This window comes from Dromiciops gliroides, chromosome 2 (genome assembly GCF_019393635.1).
Source record: "Dromiciops gliroides isolate mDroGli1 chromosome 2, mDroGli1.pri, whole genome shotgun sequence".
Lineage (NCBI taxonomy): Eukaryota > Metazoa > Chordata > Mammalia > Microbiotheria > Microbiotheriidae > Dromiciops > Dromiciops gliroides.
This window is the reverse complement of record NC_057862.1, coordinates 318,896,329-318,910,218: the sequence shown is the minus strand read 5'-3', so window position 1 is coordinate 318,910,218 and position 13,890 is coordinate 318,896,329. Positions and strand designations below refer to the sequence as shown.

The following is a 13,890-nucleotide window of genomic DNA, read 5'->3' as shown; positions in this document are numbered from 1 at the left end:
TTGGCAAAGCTACTGAAAAAGGACAAGGAGTAACAATATAGAATATTGATTGCCATGCAAAATGCCTTATTAGTGAGAGGTGGATGAGAGGTTTCTTTTTTCTTTTTGTAGGGCAATGAAGGTTAAGTGACTTGTCCAGGGTCACACAGCTAGCAAGCGTCAAGTGTCTGAATCAAATTTGAACTCAGGTCCTCCCGAATCCAGGGCCAGTGCTTTATCCATTGCACCATCTAGCTGCCCCCAAGAGGTCTAAAACCAGCACAAAAAGGAAACGTACTTAATTAACTTAATTAATTTGGAAATGTACCTAAGTAATGAACAAAAACGAGCAGAAAATGTGGACCATTATATGGTAGTAATAACAACACGAGACAAACCAACTTTCTGTTGGGAGGGGAAAGCAAAGATCTTTATCACATGCTTGTTCAATTTTAGAAAAGGGAACTACAAAAATGTAGTTACAAAAACAGTGAAAGAAATAGTCAAAAAAGGACTAGATCTACACAGGAAACATGGAGACTACTTAAAACCCTTACTAACTAGGTACAAAGGATCAAAGAAGCTAGCAAGTAGAAAAATAATAAAGCCTAGCTAATTTGCAAAATAAGCTTCTTTCAGAGAAGAGAGATAGTCTTTTTAAAAATAAAACATGAGAGGAAAGGGGAAGCACACAAAATGTAGCAAATTAGGTGCAAACTAGATATTAGGTGCACAAAAGAAAAAGAATTACTAGACCACCTTATAAAGGATACTAATATTAATATGAAGGTTCTTTAAATCCAAAGGCAGAAAACCAGAGAGTGAAAAATCAATGAAAGCACTTATGATACAAAAGTTAGGCTCAGGAATAAAAAGGGAAAAGGAGACTATCTTCATTCATTCAAATATTTGTTGAACACCTAAGATGTTACTATAGTGAGGTTACTATTCCCAAATCATCCTCTGAAGTGTACTAAACATACTATAATTCAAGACCTATACTAAAGTCCAAACACAGACCACAGAATCACAGAATTCCAGAGTTAGACGAGACCTTGGCGGCTATCTAGTCCAAAGTATACCTGAAAAAAAATCCCTTACATCATGTCTCATAAGTAGGAATGTGACCTTTTCTTAAAGCCCTATAATAAGGACAAATGCCCTACATGCTAAGGTAATCCTTCCCACAAGCTCTAACCATTACAAATATTAACCACTAAAGTTAGATGATATTCAACAAAGAACTTAGAAGGAACTTGAAAGTGAAACTGTGAAGCTTAAAAAAAAAATGTGCAAAACTTGCTCCAGTGACTACATGATGGATGAGTACTAGAGGACTATTTAATGAGCATCCAATATATAATAAGCATTCAGGAAGACTCTTAGAACAACACACTTATCTGTTTGAGTCTCCTATGCCAGGAAAGCTGGTGGAATCTATAATAAAAAGTAGGATCATAGGACATTTATAAAACCCTAAAAATAACCTTCTAGAGCAAGAGGAAGGAGAATAAAATCAAAATGATTTATAAAAAGAAAAACATGGCTAAATAATCCTGAGTTCTTGGAGGCTGTAAATAAACGTTTACATAACGGGAAACCAGTGGATATGAAATATATAGATTTTCAAAAAGCCACTAGTAAGGCTCTACCCCAAAAACTATGAAAAGAAAAATGTGAGTTTAGCAAAGGTGAGGAAAACTATGATGTCAAGAGTGACAACAATTCAGAGATTACAGCATTTTATTTGGAAGATAAAAAAGAAGTAGCAAAAGGCCTCTGGAGTGATGGGAATATCTGTGGAAGACTTTGAAGAATTTTTTGAAGACTGAAGAATTTGAAGACAAGGCACAGATTTGCTGGAGTACTGACATAGTTGCCAGATGTCTTGCAAATCTAAGGAAAAGGGCTTTAAATTTTAAAAGGTAGGGAGGGGGAAAGACTACCTATGTATATTTGTCATAGCTTTCCTTCCAAAGAGCAAGTGTCTTTTGATTTAATGGCTGAAGTCACCATCTGCAGTGATCTTTGAGCCCAAGAATATAAAATTTGACACAGCCTCCATTTCTTCTCCCTTTATTTATTTGCCAGGCAGTGATGGGACCACTTCCCAAAACGTCAATTTTTTTGCTGTTAAGCTTCAAGTCAGCTCTACACTCTCCTCTTTGACCCTTGTCTTCACTTTCTGCCATCAGTGTGGTATCATCTGTATCTGAGATTGTTGCTATTTCTCCCAGCAACCTTAATTCTGGATTTTGATTCATCCAGCCTGGTATTTCCCATGATGTACTCTCTATATAATTTGAGTAAACAAAGTGACAATATACAGCCTTATTGTGTTCCTTTACCAATCTTAAACCAATCAGTTGTTCCAGGTTTAGTTCTAATGGTTGCTTCTTGGCCTGCCTACAGTCTCTTCAGAAGACAAGTAAGATGATGTAGTACTCCTATCTCTTTTGAGGATTTACCAGATTTTGTTATAATCCACACAAAGGCCTTAGTGTAGTCAATGAAGCAGAAGTAGATGTTTTTCTGGAATTCCCTTTCTTTCTCCATAATTCAGTGAATGTTGACAATTTGGTTTCTAGTTCCTCTGCCTCTTCTGAAAACCAGCCTGCTCTCCTTGTAATTCTTGGTTCCTATATTGCTAATGCCTAGCTTGCAGAATCTTAAACATAATCTTGCTGGTGTATGAAATGAACCCAATTCTTCAGTAATTTGAACATAATCATCACTGCCCTTCTTTAAGATGTAAACTAATCTTTTCCAAACCAGTAGCCACTGTTGAGTTTTCCAAATTTGCTGGCATATTGAGTGTAGCACTTTAACAGCAACATCATTCAGGATTTTAAATAGCTCAGCTGGAATTCCAGCACCTCCACTAGCCTTACTGTTAGCAATGCTTTCTAGGGCACACTTGACTTCATTCTCCAGGATGTTTGGCTCTAAATCAGTAATCATACCATTATGGTTATCAGTGATGTTAAGATCTTTCTTGTACAGTTCTTTTGTATATTCTTGCTACCTCTTCTTAATCTATTCTGCTTCTGACACCTTCCAACCTGAGGGGCACATCTTCTGATGTCATTTCTTTTATCATTTTCATACTGTCCCTCAGATTTTCCTGGCAGAGATACTGAAGTGGGGGGCAGCTAGGTGGCGCAGTGGATAAAGCACCAACCCTGGATTCAGGAGGACCTGAGTTCAAATCCAGCCTCAGACACTTGACATTTACTAGCTGTGTGACCCTGGGCAAGTCACTTAACCCTCACTGTCCCACAAAAAAAACCCCAAAACAACAACAACAACTAAAAGATACTGAAGTGATTTGTCATTTCCTTATTCATTGGGTCACTTTTTGTCAGAACTCTTTACTACGACTTGTCCATCTTGGGTAACCCTGCACAACACTGAGCTACAAAAGTCCCTCTGCCACAACAAGGCAGTGATCCAGGGAGGAAATGGGGGAGGGGGTAGGCAATGCTTGAACCTTACTGTCATCAGAATTGGTTCAAACAGGGAAGAACAAACACACACACACACACACACACACACACACACACACACACACACTCAGTTGAGTATAGAATCTACCTTACCCAGTAGAGAAATAAGAGGGGAGAGGTAAGAGATATGGGGAAGGAGGAAAATGATAAAAAGGGAGAGCAGATTAAAGGAGGCAGTGGTCAGAAGCAAAAAAGACTTTTGAGGATAAAGATAAGAAAAGAAATGGATAAACAGAAGAAAACAGGATAGAAACACACAGTAATTATAACTGTGAATTTGAATGGGATGAACTCACCGAAAAAATGGAAATGGACAGCAGAATGGATCAGAAACCAGAATCCAACAATATGTTGTTTATAAGAGACACACTTGAAACAGCAAGACAAGCATAATTAAAATAAAGCACTGGAAAATGTCTCTGATAAAGTACTCATTTCTCTTATATAGAGAGAACTGAGTCAAATCTATAAGAATACACATCATTCACCAATCAATAAATGGTCAAAGGATTTGAACAGGCAGTTTTCAGAAGAAATCAAAGTATCTATAGTTATATGAAAAAAAAAGTTCAAATTAAAATAACTGAGATACCAACACACACCTATAAGATTGGCTAATATGATATAAAAAGAAAATGACAAATGTTGAAAGGGACATGGAAAAATTAGGACACTAATGCAATATTGGTGGAGTTGTGAACTGTTCCAACCAATCTGGAAAACAATTTGGAATTATGCCTAAAGGGCTATAAAACTGCATACCCTTTGACCCAGCAATATTACTAGGTCAGTATCCCAAAGAGATTTTTAAAGAGGAGGGAGAGGGAGAGAAGGCCCTATATGTTAAAAAAAAAATTTACAGAAGTCCTTTTTATGGTGGAAAAGAATTAGAAATTGAGGGATGCCCATCAATTACAGAACAGCTGAACAAGTTGTGGCATATGATTATGAGGAAGTATTATATTGTTCTATAAGACATGGTGGGGGTAGAGGTGGTTTCAGAAAAAACATGGCAAGACCTATATGAACTGAAGCAAAGTGAAGTGAGAAGAACTGGGAGATCATTGTGCACAGTTAACTGCAGTATAATGATGATCAATGGTGAAAGACTTGGCTACTCTGAGCAATACAAGCCAATTCCAAAGGACTCATGATGAAAAAATGCTAACCATCTCTAGAGAGAGAACTGATGAAGTCTTGAGTGCAAACTAAAGTATAATTTTCTTGACTATTTTTTTTTGCTTTTTTTTGTGATAATGACTAATATGGAAATATGTTTTAGATAATTTCACATGTATAACTGATACTTTGCTTGTCTCTTTAGTTGGTGGAAAAAGGTAGGAGGGAGGTAAAGAATTTGGAATTCAAAATGAATGAATGAATGAATTTTTTGGTGGGGCAATGAGGGTTAAGTGACTTGCCCAAGGTCACACAGCTAGTAAGTGTCAAGTGTCTGAGGCCGGATTTGAACTCAGGTCCTCCTAAATCCAGGGCTGGTGCTTTATCCACTGAGCCACCTAGCTGCCCCCTGGAATTCAAAATTTAAAAAGAATAATAAAAATAAATAATAAATAGGGGGTAGATGGTAAGAAATGTACAGAAATAGGAAGTAAGGTCACATAACAGATGATAAATAAGAATATACCACCATCCTGTAAAAATAGCATTAAAGACTATACCCCATTGAGACAGGTCTCTACTATTAGGATTATACCCCAAAGGAAGTAGCAGATAAAAAAGTTTCTAAATAGACCAAAATATTTATAGCTGTTCTTTTTTATGGTAGCAAAGAATTGGAAACAAAGCAGATGCCCATCAGTTGGGGAATGACTAAACAAACTATGGTACATAAATGTAATGGAATATTACTATGCTATAAGAAACCATGAATGTAATAGAGAGAAACACTGAAAGATTTACATGATTTGATGTAGAAAACAATATATACAATGTATACGATAATGAAAATGGAAAGAACCATCACAAAACAATTATGAGTGAATACTGAAAATTATTAAGAACAAGAATGGTCGCAAGAAGAGTTATGTGAAGATATCTCCACTCCTCTGCAGAGTTGGGAGTTCCACAGGTATAATATATTATATATTATTTTCAGAATTTCTGGACATGTTGATCAATTCTACTTATTTTTTTCCTTCTTTTTATTTTTTTCTCTTAAAAATATTTATTATAGGGAATGGCTCTCTGTGAAGGAAGGGGAAAGGGTCCTGGGAGAAATTCTGGGGGCAGCTAGGTGGCACAGTGAATAGAGGACCGGCCCTGGAATCAGGAGTACCTGAGTTCAAATCTGGCCTCAGACACTTAACACTTACTAGCTGTGTGACCTTGGGCAAGTCACTTAACCCCAATTGCCTCACTAAAAAATTTTTTTAAAAAATTCTGATTGTGTAAAAAACAAAACAGATCAATAAAAATTAACTTAATAAACATTTTAAAAGTGTCAGGAAAGACAAAGCTCAAAATAAGTGAAAGCTTGCAAGAAAAACTGAGGAAAACAAAAGTATTTTTTTAAAGCTACACTGGAAAGAAAAAAGGACCTCTCTGCATGGTAGATGGCATGATAATGGCAAAAGAAAGAGCTGCTTAATTTTAATTTTGCTTCTGTTTTGTCTGTAAAGGAGTTAAATAACCTCTGCGCTGGAAATGATAGAACAAAACAGACTAACAAGAAAAGTAAGGAGATAAAGCAAGAAAACACCTCTTTGCCCCTGATGACCTAAAGTCACTTAGCTCAGATGAAGAATATCTTCAGGTATTGAAAATCTGATTGCTGAACCACTGATAGCAATACTTGAAAGATTATGGAAAACAAGACAAGTATCATAACATTAGAGAAGGGTAAATACTGTCCTGATTTTCAAAAAAGGGAAGTGAACAGAGTTTGCAACCTATAACTAGTGAGCTTGACTTTGATTCCTAGAAGATTCTAGAAGCTTGTTGGCAAATATCAAGAAAGGGAAGTGGTGATAACAAAGAATCAGCATGGCTTCTTTAAGAAGAGGTCGTACAAAACTAATCTCATTTTCTTTTCTGACAGGATTTCTAAACTTGTAGATGAAGAGAATGTGATGAAATATAGTTTACCAAGTTGTTAACAAAACTTTGAATCAAGCATTTCATAGTCTTCTTTTGGAAAAGATGGAGAGATGTGGACTAGATGCAAATATAATTAGACAGATCCAGAACTCACTAGATGGCTGCAGAGGAATAGTTGTTAATGGCTTGATGTCAAAACAGCAAATCTATACTGGATCTTTGATCAACCCTACGTTGTTTAACATTTTTATTAATTACTTGAATAAAGGCAAGGAAGGCATGTTCATCAAATCCACAGATGACACAAAGCTAGAAATGATAGCTAACACTCTCAAGAATAGCCTGTAAAAAAAGTCTAAAAAAGATAAATTAGACAATTGGGCTGGATCATATGTAAAATATCACACTTATGTTTAAAAAAAAAACACCTTCTCAAGTACAAGATGAAGGAGGCATGGCTGGATTGCAAGCGTTTAAAAAAAAAGATGTGGAGGTATTAATGGACTACAAGTTCCATGAGTCAGCAGTGTGACTGATATAAGGAGCCAAAATAATGTACGTGATCTCAGGGTGCATTATCTTAATGTAAAAGTTCCAAGAACAAGGAGATGATGGTCACTCTGTGCTCTTCCCTTGGAAGATCTCATCTGGAGGATTTGTGTTTAGTTCTGGACTCCAGTTTAAGAAAGATATTGATAAGCTAGAGAGTGTTTAGAAGAGGGCAACAAGGATGTGTACTGAGCCCATTACGCATGAGGATTGGTTGAAAGAATTGGTAATATTTAGCCTGAAGAAGAGAAGATTTAAGTGAGACAAGATAGCTGTCTTTGAGTTAAAGACCATCATATGGAGAAGGGATTAGACTTCTTTTGTTTTGCTCAGGAGGGCAGAACCACGAATGCTGGCTGAAAGTTACGGAGGCAAATTTAGGTTTGATGTCAAGAAGAAGTTCCTAACAATGTGTCATCCAATAATAGAATGGGCTATCTGAAGAAGTGGAGGTCTTCAAGGAGGGAGAGAGAATTACCACCTTTCTGGTATGTTATACTGGAGAGTCCTTTCACTTATTAGCTTGACTAGATAACTGGTGAGATTCCTTCTAGCTCTAAAATTCTGTGAAAAGTTTATGGACTCCGCTCAGCCATGAGCCAGGAAAAGAAACTGGGAGTCATCCTAGACATCCTCTAAAATCACTGACCCAATATCCTTTTGCCACCAAAAAAACCCCTGACAAAACGCTGGGACAGAATCAGAAAGGATTCTAGAGAAATAATATTCTTCAAAAATATTTAATGACATATCATAGCCACTCAGATTACCTTTGGAGAAAGCGAAGACTACAAAGGAAAACTAGGAGTTTATGTTCCCAAAAGTCCCTGGACAAGAGCATGAGCTTAATAGTAGCAGCTTACATTTAATATTGCATTTTAAAGTTTTCAAAGCACTGGTGTGTAAAGTCACTTACAGGATCCAAACCTTCTTTCTCTAATTTGGCCTTCTCCAAGTAGTAGCTCTTCTCAGCCACACTAAGAAGCCTCCAGCTTTCACTGATCTTCTTATTGATTTCAGACTGGGGAAGGTGGGGAAGTTCCTGCTGCACTTTCAGGTAAATGTCATAATAGTACAAGAGGTAAGCAGATCTGAAACACAGACAAGTCCTTAAAATTTTTATTTACTCAGCCAACCATTATATAGGAAATACCTAACAGTAATAACAAGTAACATAAATACATAGTACTTTAAGGTTTACAAAGTGCTTTATATTCATCATCCCATTTGACTCACAAAAAAACCTTTAAAGCAAGTGTCTAATATGAAATTTGAACCTGTCTTCCTAACTATATTATGCCATATCTCTTCCTCTAACTATATTTGTGATATGTAAGAGATATACACAAGCTTAAGATACAGTCTCTGATTTCAAGACACTTACTAGTTTGATGACTCTTCTTGATTCATAGATTTCCAGAGATCTAATCTAACTCATTTATTTTATAGGAAAGAGAAGCCTAGAAAGAAGGGACTTGTCTAAAGCCACAAAGTATCTTTATACCAGAGCTAGAACTGAAACCCACCAGTGACTAAACACCTGGTTTCTCAACTCCCAAATTCAGTCTACTATACATGGTGAACCCAGACACACAGACTTCAAACATATATAATACTTGGTGGTATAAGATAAAGTTATCAAAGTGAGTGGCAGAGCCAAGAAGACAGAAATGCCCCATACCGCTTTCTTTTAAAAGCTGGTTTAGTTTTCCATAGGCCACATTTTTTTGTTTGTTTGGGGTTTTTTTGGTGGAGCAACCAGGGTTTAGTGACTTGCCCAGGGTCACACAGCGAGTAAGTGTCAAGTGTCTGAGGCCAGATTTAAACTCAGGTCCTCCTGAATCCAGGGCTGGTGCTTTATCTACTGCACCGCCTAGCTGCCCCCCTAGGCCACATTTTAAATACAGCAATATAGGTTATCTAGTTTTCAGAGCTTAGGACCAAAATCTGACATGAACAGGCAGAGGTGCTTAGACATAGGCAGTGCTCAGGAACAGATTACTCAGGAATAGATCATCTACACTTTTTGTTCCTCTATCACTCTGTATTCTGCCTATAGGGCATTACCCCCAAAATTAAAGGAAAAGATGTGAAAACTTAACATAAAATCTTTCTCAACAGCTCTGGCAAAAGGTTTGAGGGAAGAAGGGAGAAAAATTATGTATGCTTTGTAGATATCATTAAGATTAATAACTTACTTATTTAAAAAAAAAACCCAAACATGTTAATATTGCATTTTATATTTTCCAAAGTAATTTCATGTAAATTACACTTTTTTTTTTGGTGGGGTCATGGGGGTTAAGTGACTTGCCCAGGGTCACACAGCTAGTAAGTGTCAAGTGTCTGAGGCTGGATTTGAACTCAGGTATTCCTGAATCCAGGGCTGGTGCTTTATCCACTGCGCCACCTAGCTGCCCCCTAAATTACACTTATATAGAGAAGAGGCCTTCAAAACTTTTCCTAATGAACTAATTTTTTTTTGCTGGAAGAAAATATGGTTGGTAAGTACAAATTGCTTGGAACTATGCCCAAAGGATTATGGGGCTGTGCATATCCTTTGACCCAGTAACACCACTACTAGGTCTGTATCCCAAAGAAATCATAAAAAAAGGGGAAAGGACTCACATGTACAGAAATATTTATAGCAGCTCTATTTGTGGTGGCAAAGAACTGGAAACTAAGGGAATGCCCATCAATTGGGGAATGGCTGAACAAGTTGTAGTATATGAATGTAATAGAATACTATTGTGGATAAGAAATGATGAGCAAGCAGATTTCAGAAAAACCTGGAAAGACTTAAGTGGACTGATGCTGAGTGAAGTGAGCAGAACCAGGAGAACATTATACACAGTAACATTGTGTGATTATCAACTGTGATGACTTAGCTCTTCTCAGCAATATCTAAGATCCAAGACAATTGCAAAGGACTCACGATGGAAAATGCTTTCCATATCCAGAAAAAACACTGTGGAATCTGAATACAGATTGAACCATACTGTTTCTACTTTCTTTCTTTTTTTTTTTTTTTGCAGGGCAATGAGGGTTAAGTGACTTGCCCAGAGTCACACAGCTAATTAAGTGTCAAGTGTCTGAGGCCAGATTTGAACTCAGGTACTCCTGAATCCAGGGCTGGTGCTTCATCCACTGCACCACCTAGCTGCCCCCTTTTTTTTTCTTTTTTGAAGTTTTTCCCTTTTGTTCTGATTCTTCTTTCACATCATGACTAATGCAGAAATATGTTTAATATGATTGTACATATATAACCTATATCAGATTGCTTTCTATCTTGGAGAGGGGAGAGAGAAAAATTTGGAACTAAAAATCTTATGAATACTAATGTTGAAAACTATTTTTACATGTAACTGGAAAATAATAAAATACTTTTATGATTTTTTTTTAAAAAGTACCAATTGCTGACTGGGTAGCTGCTAGTCACATTCTGCTTTCTACTGGAACTTTTCTTGAACTACAGGAGAGATTTCCATAATGACAGCTAATATTGACCAATAAAATTTAATTGGCCTGTTGGACAACACTGATGAAGCAAAATATAATGGAAAGGTCCTGAACTCCCCAGACATGGAGTCAGAATTTGAGTCCTAACTCTGCTACTTATAAGCTGTGTGGTCTTGGAGAAGTCACTTAGCTTTTCTGAACAGCAGTTTCCTCACCTATAAATAGAGATAAGAGTCACAACCTACCCCACAAAGTTACCATGAGGAGCAAGTGAGATGATATGTATAAAATACTTTGTAATTGAAAAGTGTTATATAAATATAAACCATTATGGTACTCTGGTACCATAGATAATTCAAAATAAGCAGGACAAGACTGGTAAGGAAATCATTAATGTCACAGAAAACGCCTGTGAAATTTGTCAGTCAGGAATAAAAGAAGGGTAATATTTGTATTAGTAATAGCAGCTTACACTTCTAAAGTTCTTTATTGTCGGAAGAGCTCTATGTGCTATCTTTTCTGACACTCAAGTCACTCAAGATAACTCTGTCAATCAGGTAGGTTCACTATTACTCTTCCTACTTTGGAAACAAGGAAATTAAGGTTTATAATGGTTAAGAAATTTGTATAAGTTTTAACGCAGCTAGAAGGCATCAGAGCTAAGATTCAAATCTGGGTTTTCTGACTCCAAATTCTCAAGGATTTTTGTGGGGAAAGTGCCCTATAACCTCTATCAAGTTATAGAAATGAAGATTGTTCTGGTTGGCCTAGGTGACCTCTAAAGTCACATAATTCTATCATCTTATAATCACTAAGATTTGTGATAGTCTTGAGCTGTACAAATTCTAAACCAAGTGGGTAGTTTAGGATAAGGAATATACAGAACCTAAGAAATAGAACTGCTATCAGGAAACTCAAAAGCTTAGGCAGATTGGAAAGATTTGTATGAAATGATGTACAGTGAAGTGAGCAGAACCAGAAGAACATTGCGCAGTGACAGCAATGGTGTTTGATGAAGAACTGGGACGATCCAAAACAATCCCAAAGGACTAATGAAGCATACTATCCACCTCCAAAGAAAGAACAGATACAGACTCAACATAGACTGAAATATGCTATTTTTCATTGTCTTTCATTTTTTTCTTTTATTCAAGTTTTCTAATACAAAATGACTAATATGGTAATGTTTTACATAGTTGCATGTGTATAACCTATATCTGATTGCTTACCACCTCAAGGAGGGATAGAATTTGGAACTCTAAACTTAAAATAAAAGTTTTTATTATTTTTTTTAAAAGCTTAGGCAGAGAAGATTTATCTTACCTAGGTTTCTTAGTCTTTTCTCCATGTATTTTATATTTCTTCTTTTTCTTAGGTGGTCCAGGAGAGGAGTAAGAGTAAGTCTCGTCAATTTCCTCCATGACGACAGTTACCTCAGTACCATCATATGGAGCATCCATCCCTAAAGGGTCAGAAAGTAAAAATGCAGACGTGGTAAACAATATATATAAAGGAGAAAGGAAACAAACTCCAGTTAGATGGAACAATGTTACCTGTTAAAATCTATAAAACTTTAAGACTATCGGCAGCATAGTAAAGCAGCTTATTTTTTGTTGCTCAGTTTTTTCAGTTATATCCACTCTTCATGACTCCATTTGGGGTTTTCTTGGCAAAGATACTGGAGTGGTTTGCTATTTCCTTCTCCAGCTCATTTTACAGGTGAGCAAACTGAGGCAAACAGCATTAAGTGACTCGCCCAGGGTCACACATCAAGTAAGTGTCCAAGGCCAGAACTCTGCAAGACACATCTTCCTGGTCCAGGCTGGCACTCTATCCACACTGTACCACCTAGCCGCCACTTGTCCTTTGTAGCACCTGGCATAAATGTTTATTGAATTGGTCAAGAAACTAAATAAAGAATTCATTGGAAAACACCCTAAGACATGATGAAAAAACTCAAAGAAATTTATAAAATCTTCGATTTGCAGTAAACAGTTTTGCACCAGGTTACACTCTAGACCTTTCCATGTTATGCCCCAGAAACCTCTTCATTCTGGAAGATGGCTTCAGTCCTGGAATTCATACCTTGAAAGTACTATATACCCCAGACACCTCCCAGAACCTACTTTTAAGGAGGGGGCCCAAGACAGCTACCTCTCTCAGTATTCCAAAACACTGCATTCTAGACTACTCCAGCATGCTTCTTTCCCTTTTAGCTTTGTTTTATGTATTGTCTTACCCCAATAGAATGTAAGCTCCTAGAGGGCAAGGGACTGTTTTGGGGGTTTTGCTAGCATTTGTATTCTCAGTGCTTAACACGATATTTGGCACACCATAAGGAATTAATAAATGCTGACTGACTGACTAAAGTATTATTATTCCATCTAAATGTTTGTCAGATTTTTAAAAATCTGAAAATCCTGAATAGGATTTAAGGAGAGTTCATCAATCAAGATTCAATTATAGATAATAAAACTTTCCTTTTTTAGTGGAAGACCAGGAGAACCATACCTATAGTGCTTTGCATATGATAGGTAATTGTTACAATGAAAAATTTGAATAATTCTTTGTCTGAAAGTTAAATATCACACTCTCAGAAACACTGTCCCATTTATACCTTCCCTCTACCTTCACCCTAAAAGACTACAATAGATTAAAGAGATGATGACTCAATCACATCAAATTCAACAACACTGATTATGTACCAACAATTAAAGTACTAGACAACAGAAATTTTAAAAACAAAACAAAAAGCCCACAATCCTTTTTCTTAAAGAAGTTTACACCTACAAATGATCTGGTCAAACTCCATGTGGAATACATTCTGGACATACCATTTTAGAAATGACATGCTGGAGTGCATCCTGGAGGAAAGCAACCAGGATGGTTACTGAATCTGCCCTCTCCAAGGTTACTAAAGATCTGAGTTACTAAATCCAATGGCCTTTCCTTAGTCTTCGTCCTTCTTGACCCCTCCACAGTACGTGACTCTGTGGACTACCTATCTCCTTTCAGAGTTTTTGTGACACTCCTTTTTCCTATTTTGTTGGGTCATCATTCATATCTTTTCCAAGTACTGGTATACCCTCGCACTCTATCCTGGACCCTCTTCTCAATCTACGGTCTCTTGGTGATTTCATTAGCTCTGATGGGATCAATTACCTCTATGCAGAGGACTTCCATATCTACATAATTAGGATCTCTCTATTGAGTTTCAAGCCTGCATCAATCACCACCTACCTATCAGGCATCTCCATAGGTATCGGCATCTCAAACTTAATGTGTACAAAATTGGTCATTTTGACCTCATAAAGCCAGCCTTATTCCACACCCATTTCTAGTC

General features: G+C 36.9%; 1 protein-coding gene across 3 annotated transcripts in view; it reads right to left on the bottom strand.

Annotated features, from left to right (window-relative positions):
• HMGXB3 (HMG-box containing 3) overlaps window positions 1-13,890 on the bottom strand; it is a 61,957-nt gene that overhangs the window by 42,254 nt on the left and 5,813 nt on the right. For all 3 annotated transcript variants that reach the window (XM_043987507.1, XM_043987505.1, XM_043987506.1), the window contains exons 2-3: window positions 11,871-12,009; window positions 8,008-8,182 (exon numbers count right to left, since the gene is read on the bottom strand). In XM_043987507.1, coding sequence (XP_043843442.1) covers window positions 8,008-8,182; window positions 11,871-12,007 — 312 coding nt within the window. In that variant the 5' untranslated portion in view covers window positions 12,008-12,009. The remainder of the gene's footprint in view (window positions 1-8,007; window positions 8,183-11,870; window positions 12,010-13,890) is intronic.